Below are 16,840 nucleotides of genomic sequence, written 5' to 3' on the forward strand. Positions count from 1 at the left end.
CTGTTTGTTAACCAAACCCGTATGTCCAAGATTTTGTGTCCAACAGGTGAAATACAGAAGAAGGTGACACACGCAATACAGCCTGGAGTCTGGGTGTGGATCCAATCGTTGAAACGAAGAAACTGGAAACAGCCCCGTTGGGAAGGACCCTACCAGGTTCTGTTAACCACAGCCTTTGCCGTTAGAATAGCTGAGAGAGCCACTTGGGTCTCCGTTACTCACTGCAAGAAGGTAGGAACACATACAAGCACTACTGATCACACACAGAGTTAGGAGAAGAACCGAGTACCAATAGGGTTCGGGGGTTACCTCCTTAACCTGTTGGGGCTAGGGGGCAGTATTTTCACAGCTGGATAAAAAAACGTACCCGATTTAATCTGGTTACTAATCCTACCTAGTAACTAGAATATGCATATACTTATTATATATGGATAGAAAACACCCTAAAGTTTCTAAAACTGTTTGAATGGTGTCTGAGTATAACAGAACTCATTTGGCAGGCAAAACCCTGAGACATTTTCTGACAGGAAGTGGATACCTGATGTGTTGAATTACCTTTAAGCCTATGCCACTGAAACACACAGGGGTTGATTAATGTTTTGGCACTTCCTATTGCTTCCACTAGATGTCACCAGCCTTTACAAAGTGTTTTGAGTCTTTTACTGTGAGATCTGACCGAACAAGAGCCATGGAACGGTGATGGCCGATTAGACTCTGGCGCGCGAGTTCATGTTGGGTACCCTCGTTCCAATACGTTATAAAAGAGAATGCATTCGTCCACCTTGAATATTATTCATGTTCTGGTTAAAAAAGGCCCTAATGATTTATGCTATACAACGTTTGACATGTTTGAACGAACGTAAATATATTTTTTCCCCTCGTTCATGAAGTGAAGTCCGGCGGGCTTAGATCATGTGCTAACAAGACGGAGATTTTTGGACATAAATGATGAGCTTTTTTGAACAAAACTACATTCGTTATGGACCTGTGATACCTGGAAGTGACATCTGATGAAGAGAATCAAAGGTAATGGATTATTTACATAGTATTTTCGATTTTAGATCTCCCCAACATGGCGGCTAGTCTGTATCGCAACGCGTATTTTTCTGGGCGCAGTGCTCAGATTATTGCAAAGTGTGATTTCCCAGTAAGGTTATTTTTAAATCTGGCAAGTTGATTGCGTTCAAGAGATGTAAATCTATAATTCTTTAAATGACAATATAATATTTTACCAATGTTTTCTAATTTTAATTATTTAATTTGTGGTGCTGACTTGACTGCCGGTTATTGGAGGGAAACGATTTCCTCAACATCAATGCCATAGTAAAACGCTGTTTTTGGATATAAATATGAACTTGATAGAACTAAAAATGCATGCATTGTCTAACATAATGTCCTAGGAGTGTCATCTGATGGAGATTGTAAAAGGTTAGTGCATCATTTTAGCTGGTTTTATGGTTTTGGTGACCCTGTCTTTGAATTGACAAAACATTACACACAGCTATTGTCAATGTACTCTCCTAACATAATCTAACTTTATGCTTTCGCCGTAAAACCTTTTTGAAATCGGACAACGTGGTTAGATTAAGGAGATGTTTATCTTTCAAAGGGTGTAAGATAGTTGTATGTTTGAAAAATTTGAATTTTGACATTTATTTGGTTTCAAATTTGCCGCTCTTGAAATGCACCTGCTGTTGATGGAGTGCACCACGGGGGGGACGCTAGCGTCCCACCTAGCCCATAGAGGTTAACGAAGATTCCCTAACCCGACCTGTCATCACTGTGTGTGCTCCTAGAGTGTGAGTATGGGGTGGTTCCGGGCAGATAGGCTACAGGCTGGAGGGTTGGCAGTTTTTGGGAATATGGGGGACCCTAAGCTGCATCATAGTACTAATAATATTTCTGATACATCCAGATCCACCACCAGTCGGCCTAAATTGTACTGAATCTCTACCAGGGTTGAGAAGCAAAATACAAACTACTCAAAATAAGGACAGGCAAGGAAGAATAACATATAAAATAGGGGTTAAAGAAGAACAAAACGCGAGATTTAGGATGAGGGCACTAAATATGACTAATGGAAAGGGACACTGTTATAATGAGATAACTGACGACAACACTCCCTTAATGTGTCAACCAACTAGGTCTACGTGTTCCTGGTCCCAGGTGTTTAAACACACAGGGGGAAGGGAATATGAGACTAATATCTGGAAATGGAGTGCACAGTGGGGTGTTGAACGGAATAAGGATATTCCCTCATGTATGTTGGGGATAGTAGTAACTATACAAAATGTAACTAGTAATGACATACAAATGAAGTATATGGCATGCGCTGATGAGTATGGCAAGGATACATGCATATCATTTCAGTTGACAGACACTACAGGGAAATACACCGTAGTAAATCCGTTATTAGGAATTAATAATTCAGGTGGAAAATCCACTAGTCTACCTGATGTGAAGGATTTCCTTCTCCAAGAAAGGAACCAAGGGGAGATGGAAGGAATACCAGATGAAAATCTCTGGTTAAAATGGATGAATTACACAGCCAGGGCTCTGGGCCAAACTAATTGTTATGCATGTTCTACTGGGCGACCAACTATGTTGACTGCTCCAATGCCACAGACGATGCTTTCTTGTGTGTTAGACTTAGGATCTAATCAGGAAGACATAAACTGTACAGGGATGGGGTTGGCCAGATTAAAGAGCGCAGCTAATCCAACTCAGTTCACTCTAACTCCTGGAGAGTATCAGTGTTATGGACACAGGAATGGTAGTAGGGATTTGGGAGATTTTAATGGATGTAAGACAGTAGTGAATGTGACAGACTTAGATTGGAAAGTGCAGGAGAAGATTCTTAACCTCACAGCACCTGTAACTGATGTATGGTGGGCATGTTCTGACCAAGGACACATAAGACAGATGTTACCAAAAGGGTGGGTAGGTACTTGCGCCCCAGTGTTATTGGTACAACCAGTGAGGATTAGTCATCAAAGGCCAGTGGTGAGTAAAATATTAAGAAATAAGAGAGGACTGGTCCTAGATGAGGGTTAGGGTTAGGGAGAGTGCAGTGACTCAGCAGATGGTGAGGTACGGGCCCATCACAGAGTCTGACCAATTGGATGAACGAGATACAGATCTAGACCTGATGGACACCGTTGATACATTCAATCCTGAGGAGCCGGAACTTAATGAGACGATTTTCAATGTTTAGAGACTGTTTATTCAATGAAGATCATGATAAAAATCCTGAACAGAAGAGTTATGATTGGAAGTAGTATTAAACAGCCATCGATGAGTAAATTATGTAAATACATGTAATGGTTTGATTGGGTATGATTTTATTTTCTAATAAAAAAATTATGTATCAGTGTGTAACATTTAGTCAAAGGGTGGATTGTTAGAATAATTTGTATGTGTTAGAATAATGACTAAATTGTTCCACTCTGAAATTGTAGGATAGGGGGAAATGTTTGAGAATCATGGGAAGATAAAATCAGGATGTGGGTAGATTTGGTAGTATGGTAATACTTGGATGTTATATTCTTTAGTAGGGATGTAAACAGAGTAAAGTTGTATAGTAGGTAATAGGAAATCATTAGGGGGTTTCAACCCAAGAGGGTCTCAATGGGGGAGGGAAGGTGAAAGCCTTGAAGAATGTGGAAAGTTTTATGGTTCTTTGTGGTGAGTGGAAAAGTACTGGTTGTTGGAGAAGGGAGTGGTCTAAAGATAAGAATGTGTTTGTATTATAAAAGGACTGTCTTGATTTTTGACTTTAGAACGTTCTCTGAATAAACTGTACAGACGTTTTGCAGAAAGCTGAGTCCTTGCCTAATTATTCTTAACCCAGTGTCTTACAAACCTTGGGGATTAGTCAAGGCTTATTGATTGTTAATTAGTATCATTGGGATTCAAAAATTCCTTGAACAATAATATAGGTCAGCATTTGATTGTGAGGAATTCTAGGTCAGGTGAACAAAAGGACTTGAGTTCGTGTATGTTGTTACGATTATACCATGAGTAGTTAAAACATACATTATATTGCTGTGTTCATCATTCTGTGATATGGAAGGGCAGACCCCACAGTATAAACATACTCTCTGCATTATTACAAGAGTTTAGTATATGGGAGAAAGCCTGCCACTTTGTGTGCTCACTGCTCTGCAGAGGTTCTGGAATATACCTGGCCCAGTTTACTGCGTCAGTACAATACATCAGCCTGAGGGGAGGGAAGGAGAGAGAGAGGGAAGAAGAGATGGAGAGAGAGAGACACTGCTATTTCAGCACCACAGGCTTTCTCTACAGGTTTTTTCTCCCAAAGATTTTCTCTTATCATTGTTCTACCACACAATGCTGTGTAAACCTATGCTCAACAAACACATTAGGTAATATTACACACTAGGATGCTGATGACGTGGAGGCTTTCTTGAGGCTTTTCTCACAAAGGTTTTCTTGGAATAGCAAACAAAGGAAGCCATAGGGGAGTTTAAGTGCCTACACCTTTGCTCTGCCTACACAACACAAGTCTACCATCACTCCCCTTGTCTCGCCCCAGGGTGACAGCTGACAGAATATGCCAAGACTTGGAGAGATGAATTGTATACATAGTTCTGAATACATGGTAGCCTAGTCTAAGACAGGATATCAACATTGGGAACTGAAAGGGACTAAGTACATCCATTGAGTTGTGAAACAGTGAAAGGATGGGAAATGGAAGACACGGTAGGGAGGGCTGGAGAGAAATTGGGACTTGGGAGTGGCCAAAGAAGAGAAAAGATTGAATGTTGAGAAGGCCATGATAATGGAGAACATTCACAGAGGAAATTTAAGAAACCTGATGGTGTGTTTGAACACAATGCTGAACTGGTGTCAAACAGGAGAGGTGGTGGTGTTTATGAAACTACCACAGAGTGTACACTGTAGCACCAGTCACATTGTGTATTATTACCAGCCACTTGTATGGGCACACATTACCAGGGTACAGGTCTCTCACCTGCAGCGAAGCCTGGACAGGGCCTCATCAAAGTCATTCCTCAGGAACAGGTCCATTGCTGCCATGCAGTCCTCTAGGGCCAAAGACAGGTCCGACTTCTGGGACCTGAGACACAGAAAAGGGGTAAAGGGGACCGAGAGAGATGAAGCATTGGTCAATTAAGTACCTACCCATTGCTTCTCAGTGCAGGACCTAAATGTTAGAATAACACATTATATTCTTGACATCCCCTCAGAACAGTAAATAATTTACCTCTGATAAATTAGGTTTACATTGTTGAATGAAAGAAGCTGATTACTGCCAACTTCCCAGTGGACGTAAATGTATTATATTATTTTATGAATGAACCCCAGGACAAAACCTATGTGTTTGTTCATGTCAACTAGGTGACATGTCTGAGTTCTATGTAGAGTAGCAGCCTGTAGAGTAGCATGACACAGCTTTAACTAGAAAGGAGCACTTCACTGGCTATCTACAGTAACGGATATCTTTAAAAAGAGCCACGTCACTTATTTTCTCTCCCAGGCAGCTCTGCTGCAGTGCCCCTGTTCTGTTTTTAGTGTGTGTGGGGGGGGCAAGAGGAACACGGACAACCTCCAAACGTTCTGTGAGGAGTGCAGGTCATGATATTGTCCCACTTTCCCACCCAATCTGAGCAGGCTTTTACACTGAACAAAAATATAAACGCAACATGTAAAGTGTTGGTCCCATGTCTCATGAGCTGAAATAAAAGATCCCAGAAATGTTCCATATGCACAAAAAGCTTTTTCTCAAATTTTGTGCACAAATTTGTTTACATCCCTCTTAGTGACCATTTGTCCTTTGTCAAGATAATCCATCCACCTGACAGATATGGCATATCAAGAAGCTGATTAAACAGCATGATCATTACACAGGTACACCTTGTGCTGGGGAACATAAAAGGCTATTCTAAAATGTTCCATTTTGTCACACAACGCAATGCCACAGATGTCTCAAATTGAGGGAGTGTGCAATTGGTATGCTGACTGCAGGAATGTCCACCAGAGCTGTTGCCAGATAATTGAATGTTCATTTCTCTACCATAAGCCGCATCCAACGTTGTTGTAGAGAATTAGGCAGTACATCCAACCGGCCTCACAACCACGTGTAACCACTCTAGCCCAGGACTTGCACATCCGGCATCTTCAGCTGTTGGACCGTCTCAGAAGAGCCACCTGAACAGTTGATGAAATTGTGGGTTTGCACAACCAAACCAACCAAACTGTGGGTTTGCACCACACAACCAACCAAACTCATCTGTGTGGTCGTCCTCCTCACCAGGGTCTTGATATGACTGCAGTTTGGCGTCGTAACCGAACTTCAGTGGGAAAATGCTCATCTTTGATGGCCACTGGCATGCTGGAGATGTGTGCTCTTCACGGAGTAATCCCGGTTTCAACTGTACCGGGCAGATGATATGACGTCGTGTAGGTGAGCGGTTTGCAGATGTCACCGTTGTGAAGAAGAATGCCCCATGGTGGTGGTGGGGTTATGGTATGGGCAGGCGTAAGCTACACACAACGAACACAATTGCATTTTATCGATGGCAATTTGAATGCACAGAGATACCGTGACGAGATCCTGAGGCCCATTGAGGTGCCATTCATCTGCCGCCATCACCTCATGTTTCAGCATGATAATGCACAGCCCCATGTTGGAAGGATCTGCAAACAATTCCTGGAAGCTGAAAATGTCCCAGTCTTCCATGGCTTGCATTCTCACCAGACATGTCACCCATTGAACATACTTTGGATACTCTGGATCGAAGTGTACCACGGCATGTTCCAGTTCCTGTCAATATCCAGCAACTTCACACAACCATTGAAGAGGCGTGGGACAACATTCCACAGGCCACAATCAACAGCCTGATGATGGTCACACCAGATACTGACTGGTTTTCTGATCCACGCCCATACATACCTTTAAAAAAGTATCTGTGACCAACCGATGCATATCTGTATTCCCAGTCATGCGAAATCCATAGATTAGGGCCTAATTAATTCATTTCAATTGACTGATTTCCTTATTTGAAATGGCTGCATTTATATTTTTTGTTCAGTGTACATGGTTTTCCACTGTCTCTACTATTGAGTGTTCTTTTACTGCCATCAGCCTAACGTTAGAATTTTCTTATCTGACAAGATTATTGGATTCTTTTCACAGTTTCTTCAGTGAGCTGCTTTCTAATTTCTTCGGCATCAAATTACAGGTCTTTCAAATGGGTGATTAAATACCTTGACTTTGTTGTCCTTAAGCCATTTTGCCACAACTTTGGAAGTATGCTTGGGGTCATTTTCCATTTGGAAGACCCATTTGCGACAAAGCTTTAACTTCCTGACTGATGTCTTGAGATGTTGCTTCAATATATCCACATCATTTTCCTGCCTCATGATGCCATCTATTTTGTGAAGTACACCAGTCCCTCCTGCAGCAAAGAACCCCCACAACATGATGCTGCCACCCCCATGCTTCACGGTTGGGATGGTGTTCTTTGGCTTGCAAGCCTCCCCCTTTTTCCTCCAAACATAACGATGGTCATTATGGCCAAACAGTTCTATTTTTGTTTCATCAGACCAGAGGACATTTCTCCAAAAAGTACAATCTTTGTCCCCATGTGCAGTTGCAAACCGTAGTCTGGCTTTTTTATGGTGGTTTTGGAGCAGTGGCTTCTTCCTTGCTGAGCGGCCTTTCAGGTTATGTCGATATAGGACTATTTTTACTGTGGATATAGATACTTTTGTACCTGTTTCCGCCAGCATCTTCACAAGGTCCTTTGCTGTTGTTCTGGGATTGATTTGCACTTTCCGCACCAAAGTACGTTCATCTCTAGGAGACAGACCGTGTCTCCTTCCTGAGCGGTATGACGGCTGCGTGGTCCCATGGTGTTTATACTTGCCTACTATTGTTTGTACAGATGAACGTGGTACCTTCAGGCGTTTGGAAATTGCTCTCAAGGATGAACCAGACTTGTGGAGGTCTAAAAAAGAAATTCTGAGGTCCTGGCTGATTTCTTTTGATTTTCACATGATGTCAAGCAAAGAGGCACTGAGTTTGAAGGTAGGCCTTGAAATACATCCACAGGTACACCTCCAATTGACTCAAATGATGTCAATTAGCCTAACAAAAGCTTCGAAAGCCATGACATAATTTTCTGGAATTTTCCAAGCTGTTTAAAGGCACAGTCAACTTAGTGTATGTACACTTCTGACCCACTGGAATTGTGATACAGTGAATTATAAGTGAAACAATCTCTCTGTAAACAATTGTTGGAAAAATTACTTGTGTCATGCACAAAGTAGATGTCCTAACCGACTTGCCAAAACTATGGTTTGTTAACAAGAAATTTGTGGAGTGGTTGAAAAACGAGTTTTAATGACTCCAAGCTAAGTGTATGTAAACTTACAACTTGAACTGTACTTTCATTGATTAACATTTTTTATGTTTGTTTACAACATATTTACTGGTACAGAAAGGATCTGTACCTTTGAAGCCACAGTGTGACCTCAGTAACATTTCAAAAAAAGGTTCCAAGTAAGCTGTCCAAAGTAATACCTAGAAAGACACAGCAACAATTTGGCTGAGGCCTCTGAAGTTCACAACAAAGTGGCGGTTCGTCACACTATTTGCCAAACTGTACCATACCTAAACCACCCCAAGCTTAACAGTCCAAAAGTCGACAATGTCTTCTCAGCAAATTGGGCTCATGGACACAATGTATTGAACCAAACAATGGAGTCTGGCTGACACAACTGAGGAGAATCTCTACAATGAAGACGGCTAACTGACATCCCTTTACATTCCTGCAGATCAGTGATACAGAGGACTTCTTTATGCTAGACCAGGGCAACATTGATGGGGTGGGAGCCACAAAAAAATCTGAATTCATCATTAGGGGCAGAAGTGGCTCGCGGGTCTGTTCAACCACATCCATACCCACAGATGCAGTCAGAGCCGGCCTTAACCCTTTGGGTGCCCAAATGGGGCCCCACCTTGTGAGCCAAACATTTTAGCAGCCCTGCTCTTGACAGCGGAGATTGGTTTTTAAATTACAGCAAGTTTGCTGTAGTTCTACACATTTTGCCATGGGCGGAGAAAAGATTGAGCAATTTTATAATTCATTTCATTCAATTCTACTAATTTTGTCATGTGACGAAGAGAAAAATGTGCAGTTTTACAGCTAATTTACTGCAATTCTACACCTTCTGCCATAGGGTGGAGAGAAATGTTTACAGGTTTTAGTATGATATCTGAGTAAGAGTGACTAACAAAATCAATGGGAGCCCCACGCTCTGTAATTCGACCATGACAACTACAAGTTTAGATAGCTGGCTAGACTAACTTAACCTGTTAGGGCTAGGGGGCAGTATTGACACGGCTGGATAAAAAAAACGTACCCGATTTAATCTGGTTACTACTCCTGCCCAGTAACTAGAATATGCATATAATTATTGGCTTTGGATAGAAAACACCCTAAAGTTTCTAAAACTGTTTGAATGGTGTCTGTGAGTATAACAGAACTCATATGGCAGGCCAAAACCTGAGAAGATTCCATGCAGGAAGTGGCCTGTCTGACAAATTGTGTTTCATCTTGGCTCTTTTTATTGAAGACTGAGGATCTTTGCAATAACGTGACACTTCCTACGGCTCCCATAGGCTCACAGAGCCCGGGAAAAAGCTGAACGATATCGAGGCAGCCTCTGGCTGAAACACATTATCGCTTTTGGCAAGTGGCCGATCAGAGTACTATGGGCTTAGGCGCGTGCGCGAGTCAACCCCATGCTTTCTTTTCTTTTGTCTGTTTACCTAAACGCAGATTCCTGGTCGGAATATTATCGCTTTTTTTATGAGAAAAATGGCATAAAAATTGATTTTAAACAGCGGTTGACATGCTTCGAAGTACGGTAATGGAATATTTAGAATTTTTTTGTCATGAATTGCGCCATGCTCGTCACCCTTATTTACCCTTTCGGATAGTGTCTTGAACGCACGAACAAAACGCCGCTGTTTGGATATAACTATGGATTATTTTGAACCAAACCAACATTTGTTATTGAAGTAGAAGTCCTGGGAGTGCATTCTGACGAAGACAGCAAAGGTAATAACATTTTTCTTATAGTAAATCTGACTTTGATGAGTGCTAAACTTGCTGGGTGTCTAAATAGCTAGCCCTGTGATGCCGGGCTATCTACTGAGAATATTGCAAAATGTGCTTTCCCCCGAAAAGCTATTTTAAAATCGGACATATCGAGTGCATAGAGGAGTTCTGTATCTATAATTCTTAAAATAATTGTTATGCTTTTTGTGAACGTTTATCGTGAGTAATTTAGTAAATTCACCGGCAGTGTTCGGTGGGAATGCTATTCACATGCTAGTCACATGCTAATGTAAAAAGCTGGTTTTTGATATAAATATGAACTTGATTGAACAAAACATGCATGTATTGTATAACATAATGTCCTAGGGTTGTCATCTGATGAAGATCATCAAAGGTTAGTGCTACATTTAGCTGTGGTTTGGGTTTATGTGACATTATATGCTAGCTTGAAAAATGGGTGTCTGATTATTTCTGGCTGGGTACTCTGCTGACATAATCTAATGTTTTGCTTTCGTTGTAAAGCCTTTTTGAAATCGGAGAGTGTGGTTAGATTAACGAGAGTCTTGTCTTTAAAATGGTGTAAAATAGTCATATGTTTGAAAAATTGAAGTTTTTGCATTTTTGAGGAATTTGAATAACGCGCCACGGGATTACACTGGCTGTTGAGTAGGTGGGACGCTTGCCCATAGAGGTTAACAATCTAAAAAAACAAATCCTGACATCGGCTAATTGAGTGACTGTCAGTGACTGACATAAGAGAAACTGCTGATGCGCAAACAAATTTCGAAATTGCACCTTAAGTACTATTCTAACTCAACAGTAAGTTGAGACCGCGATTGAGTTCCCGCAACGGAGTTTCTATATTTCCTAAATGAATCCACGGGCCTACAAAAGGGTGTGCCGCCAGTTGCCCATTCCTGTGCTAGACCATCGCTGAAATCTCTCAAACTATAATGAGTCCAATAGGGATCATATGGAACAACAAGCCTGTATTTCCACTCATTCACAGGCTAATGACATGGGGATGACCATCCCATCCATCCAACCTATGACCAGCACCAGCCTGTAACTTCCTGCTCACTAACACACAGTGATGAATGTCAGCGCAACACAGACAGTCTAGGGCCTAATACTATCACACACAGTCATGAACATATTCAATTAACTTAGTTATAATGAAATGTATAAGCAATACCTGAAAAGTAATGCGGTATAAAAATACAGAAAGATGGATGCATTCTAGTAGCTTCTGTATTTCCATCTAAAAGGTCCATAAGGTCCAGTTTCAAATCAGTTGCTACAATCAGCACACCACCTTTAATAAAATGTGATATTTCTTATTGAATAAAGAAAACCTGCTGACGCACATCAAAAATGTCAAGTGACTTGGCTGTTATGTTGGAGAGCTAGTTAAGTTGTTTATCAGATCAAAGATAGCAAACTTGTCCAGCAGAGAGTACAGATGTAAATCGGACAACTCAAGAAGACTTGTTCAAGAGACAGTGCTAAAGCAGGACAATGTAGTTTCACATTGGCCTATTGGCTACTATGGCCATTTGAATGAACATAGCACACTTATAAAGACTGTTAACCATAAACTCAATAGGGGAATAATGTAGGTGGGTCTGAGAAATGGCATGATAATGTACACATAATGAAGGCTATCGTTTCCTGAAAGGTTGTGCGTAGTATACATCCAGATAATTAATGAATTGAAGTCAGCAACTCTGCGATGCTGATTTCTCTGGAGGGAAACGTGAACACAAAACACACACAAAGATAGAGTGACAAAACATAGCTTTATCTGCCTTCCTCCTGAATTCTTTCACCAGTGTTATTTTACATTGAATTAAAGTACTGGAGGCTGAGTAACAGAAAGGCAAACAAAGCACTACAGCAGTAAAACAAGCTGCTCCTAAACACAATGAAGTCATGAGACAAAAGAGATGAGGTGGATCTTTAAAACACATGTCCAGTTTTACTGCATACAGCTCAATTAAGAATCCTCTCTTATTTCAATCACAGTCAAAATCAGAATTGATTAATAGTGACAGTATATCACATTCAAAGACACACACACACACAAAACCACAAACTCAGCATCTCTCTGTTTACTTCAACACATTGTCAGTACCTATCACTTCACCACGCAGCAGTATCTGAATAACTCTTACCCGTTTGATAGAGTTTCTGCTTCTCCTGACATTTTCATCTGGCAGACAGAGTACTAGAGGGAAGTAAAGACAGCAAACGCAGAAGATAATTGACTATCTCTGGCTCAGGCCTTTCCAGCAGCGTAGCCCGACACACTGTCTCCTCCTGGCAGCAGCAGCAGCAGGGAGGAAGAACGCAGCTCTTAATAAGATCGGGATGACTATCACACGTAGGGAAACTAAACATCTTCCACCCCCCAACTCTCTTCCTCCAAACACACATGCATGCACACTCTATCGCTCTCACACACACAGTCCCTAAACTGTCCTCCTATCCCACCTCTTCCCATCATCACACTCACGCTACACACTGCAGTCGCCTCACTGATTGGCTGAGGCAGTGGCAGGGCTGGCCTAGCCGCACAGGACTCCAGTCAAATGATAAACAACAAAAATCATACACAAAAAAAATTAACTATTCAGCACAGATAAGAGGTACCCTGGCTATTACATCAACCGAAGAGGACAGGCAACCGCACTCAGATGATAAAAAAATAATAATAATATTCAGGTACTAATTCAGATCTCTGAATATATTGAATAGAAGATTTCAAAATCCCTCAGTAAGATTCCGTATAGAGATGTAAAGTGACTTCATGCCGGTGAGAGGAAGAGTCCTGCGAAGAAGGAAGCCTTTACTGCAGTGACTCAGGCTAACTACTGCAGCAGCACAGACACACTGCCCACTATAACAGAGCCAGTAGGACAGAGCCAGTAGGACGCTGTGTAGCGCTTAGGAGAGATGAGTACCATAGAGACACAGTAATTACACCACAGCCAATCGCTCTGAAAGTGAATGACCCATGAAAGGAGCCAGCCACTTATCAGAATGGGCTCTCAGACAGCTGTCTACATTTAGGTCATAGAGGAGAACTGATCTGCAACATGGTAAATCTGTACATCTCAAGATACAAGGAAAGAGGTCAGCTCATGACACACACACACACACACACACAGTGTTCAATTAGCTTTCTCTCTGACATCTGTTAAGCTGAATCAGTTGAAGTGTTTAAATCTATGAGCACTAGGACTACATCTAGGGGTTCAATTTAGTCCCAAAACTTTTTTGGGCTCCTGCTCTTTTTGCTTCAGTGGAATTGCTTTCTGTTATAAATGATCATGGGAAAGCAATTTATTTCAGGGACAGCTCCACCTTCAATCATGTGATGTCAATAAAACTGTGTGGTCACAACAACAGCCTTCTTCCCACATGTGAGAGGCATTGGTGAGAGGTGAGAGGCATTGAAATCTAATTATATCTCTATGGATGAGAAGATAAGCTCGTCTTCCTCTTGGTCAATCCCTGCCTGGACCGGAGCTGAGATTATTGCCCCTCTCCCCCCCCGACTGCTAACTGTCAATATCCTTTCCACAAACTACCTGTATATCACTCAGCCATCAGCCATTGACTCTGAGACTTACGTGTTTGATGCTTCTGTGGAGTTGAGTGCCTCTTTGTTGTCTGGTAACTGTAACCTGAAACAGGGGGCAGAATTGAGGCCATTTAGAAAAAAAGGTGAGCACAAGGTATGGAAACTATTTGAATAGGTAATATTGTGTGAGTAACATAATATTGTAACCCATAGAAATCTTGACACCGAAAAATACTTTCAGTGCAGGGGCAGATTTACCAAAATGGAATATGTATCATGAACAGAGACAAAGTACAAATGTAACTCAGTTACTCTGTTGTCAAACATGCCGAGGGGACCGAAGTTGAAAGATCATTGTTTCTAAGAAATACAGCTGGGAAAACTTACTTGAAATCTGTGAGGATGGGGTCAAGTTCTGGACTGTTTATGACGGACAACCTAGAAGCAAACCATGCTGTTATAAAATGTTTATATTTATCAAATCCCATTCAATGCCTTGGCATAACTAGAATAAATATAGATTTCACAGAAACTGTTCCATGTTTTTCATGTAAATTACAGAGTTGTGGTGCCATTGGGGTCGGCTGAGATTTCTTTCGCCTGCAGGGTGTCCCTAGGGTCACAGTATAACAGACAGAACAGTAAGTACCAGGGATGCGTCTCATTTACCAATGCCGAGATCGCCAACGATAATACAAGGCCTCTACTGTAGATGCTATTCTTTGGAGCCATTTACCATTATAGTTTATATTTATATTTCAGTGAATTGGTTTCCCTAAGTAGCTTTATATTCAGCACAGTGTATTTTTCTTTATCAAAGCTTGTCACCTGAGAGGGGTTGGTAGCTGTTGCTTTCTTTTACATAGGCCTTACTCCAGAATAACTATCAGTAGAACAATTTGAACAATGTGTAATTACTTTGTAACAAGCTAGTTGGTAAGTAGCCTGTTACTATGCAGTTTAGTTCTTTCCTTTTGTATTTTGAAGAAAAGAGTTGTATGAATTCCATAACTGCTAATAAATATTTGTTAACATGATATTACAAAAGTTTTCCTTTACAGTAAGCCTAATTTTACCCCATTTTAATTGAACTTCCTTGACTGTACATTTATCTCCAGATGTAACCACTGGTGATGGCATGTAATGTTAAAGAGCAACATGGTGGTACTGTGATTACAAATGTGCTTTACATTTCTATAAAGTATGATCTAGGTATCTTAGATTATACTTTAGAGAAGCTATTCCTAGGTTTTTGAGTCTGAAAATCAACTGATTTGATGGGGAGAAAAAGTAATCTAAAGTGGCTTAATTTTCTTATTTACTTTGCAGAATTGAAATATATTACATTTCCTACTACATGCTGTCTCCATCCTAATGCTAATATAACAGCTGGCAATAACATTCAAATTTCTGTCAAATAAAAAAGTTTATCATAATCAGAATGCTTACATAATCACTCAATGTTTATCAAATCCATCTGCCATATCTTCAATACAGTGGGGCCACAAGGGGCCAGTAGTACCATTTAGGGGGGCCACAAGGGGATCCAAACCCCCCCCCCCAAGAACCGTCCCTGCTTCAATAATCTGATAGGTAATCTAAAATCATGGCACAAATCAATCATTAAACACTAGGGAGGTTTCCATTGACAAAGATTTATTCGACAAAAGAAATGTCGCAAAAGAAATCCTTGCTAAATGTGTAATGGAAACGGCAGATAGGAGACATTTTCTAAAGATACGTTTTTATCCGTTCGACAAATGATGATGGAAACGGTGTTTTTCGAATAAATTATGCTGAATAAATGTCTAATAATGTTTCTACGCAGGAGAAGGATTGTCCTAATTTGAATGAATCCCAAAATTGCTTCGTCATGCTTTTCTGGTTTGTTGGCAAATTTCACCATATAATTATTTCAGATCTACAGGAATGCAGGTTTCACCATGGCACTGATCGTGGCTAGACATTAGCACATGATAATTATTAGAATATGGCAAATATCAGTAAAATGCTGGCTTTCGTGGGCTACCTGAGACGTGAAACAGATAGGTTGGAGGACATACAGGCTGTCGCCAATATATTACTGCGCAATTTGACTAAATGGGTAATGGAAACAATTCAACCAATACATTTGTATTCGACAATGTAGGTTTAGGTGTCACGTCACTACGTCCAGACGTTTTTAATCGACAGAAGATAATTAAATGGAAACGCACCTTGGCAGGCAACTGTTGCATCGGTTTTCTATGCAAACTTTCTAATGTCGACAAACAAAATAACTGGACAAGTTAATGGATACATACCGCTGTTGTGACCACAAATACAACATGCTTAGACTACTGTAGACTGTAAATACAAATATTGCTGGGTTTCTTCGTAAAAAAACGTTGTCTAGGCTACTGCAACTAGCCTACTGTATAGTTCGGTGGATTTTGCGACTCACCCTTTGCTGCCATTTTTCATCACGCTGCGTCTCCAGCCAGTGATAACACTCATTCCACTGCACTGAAATACTGTTAACGTGCAGAATATCCAGCAAAAGTGCGGCGCCTGATTATCCTTAAAATGACATACGGTTTTTACCTGTGCGCAGGTGATAATGTATCTGGCGAGTGTTTGAGAAAGTATGAGGAAGAGGTTGTGTCTTTGTGTGTGTCTTCTTGATAACTATAAATTCCTCTTTCCTGACCTAGTTTTTTTTTAAGTGGATGTACTCATCACTATTATAACCAGATCCCTTTTAAAGTGCAGTGGAATGTGGGTCAGTAGTACTGCTACAAAGTCTTAGAGCGCTCCAATAGAGCCCCACAGTTGTGGTGTCATGATACCCGGAAAACCTAGCGGTCAAATAGGGAAATGGTTCCAATCGTTTTCCACCATTCATTTTTCCCATAGTGTTTCTAAAAATCCCCTTAAATAAGGGCTGTGTTTTGTGTAGGCTTACCCTGGCGTGACGTTTTGATAACCATGCAAATCTCTCACGTACAAGTTGACTTTTATCAATATATTCGGGTCTATTTACTCAGATTCTGAAATGCTAATTAGCGTAAAAGTAGACGTCATGCAAAACAAATCACTACAAGCTCCTGCATGTCATCTGTAGCTGACACTTTTGCTAACAGGTATTGTGTAAAAGTAAAACTTG

The 16,840-nt window shown here is 40.9% G+C and overlaps 1 protein-coding gene across 3 annotated transcripts in view; it reads right to left on the reverse strand.

The window, feature by feature from the left end:
* LOC106613900 (tetratricopeptide repeat protein 39A-like) overlaps positions 1-16,559 on the reverse strand; it is a 43,384-nt gene extending 26,825 nt beyond the window's left edge. Inside the window, exons 1-5 of one of the 3 annotated variants that reach the window (XM_014216644.2) lie at positions 16,139-16,559; positions 14,255-14,308; positions 14,083-14,133; positions 13,745-13,798; positions 4,994-5,098 (exon numbers count right to left, since the gene is read on the reverse strand). In XM_014216644.2, the coding sequence (XP_014072119.1) occupies positions 4,994-5,098; positions 13,745-13,798; positions 14,083-14,133; positions 14,255-14,308; positions 16,139-16,191 (317 nt within the window). In that variant the 5' untranslated portion in view covers positions 16,192-16,559. Of the gene's footprint in view, positions 1-4,993; positions 5,099-12,283; positions 12,837-13,744; positions 13,799-14,082; positions 14,134-14,254; positions 14,309-16,138 lie in introns of those variants that run through there. The other 2 variants (XM_014216645.2, XM_014216646.2) reach the window with 2 other exon arrangements.
* Positions 16,560-16,840: the final 281 nt, after the last annotated feature.

This window comes from Salmo salar, chromosome ssa10 (genome assembly GCF_905237065.1).
Source record: "Salmo salar chromosome ssa10, Ssal_v3.1, whole genome shotgun sequence".
Classification (NCBI taxonomy): domain Eukaryota; kingdom Metazoa; phylum Chordata; class Actinopteri; order Salmoniformes; family Salmonidae; genus Salmo; species Salmo salar.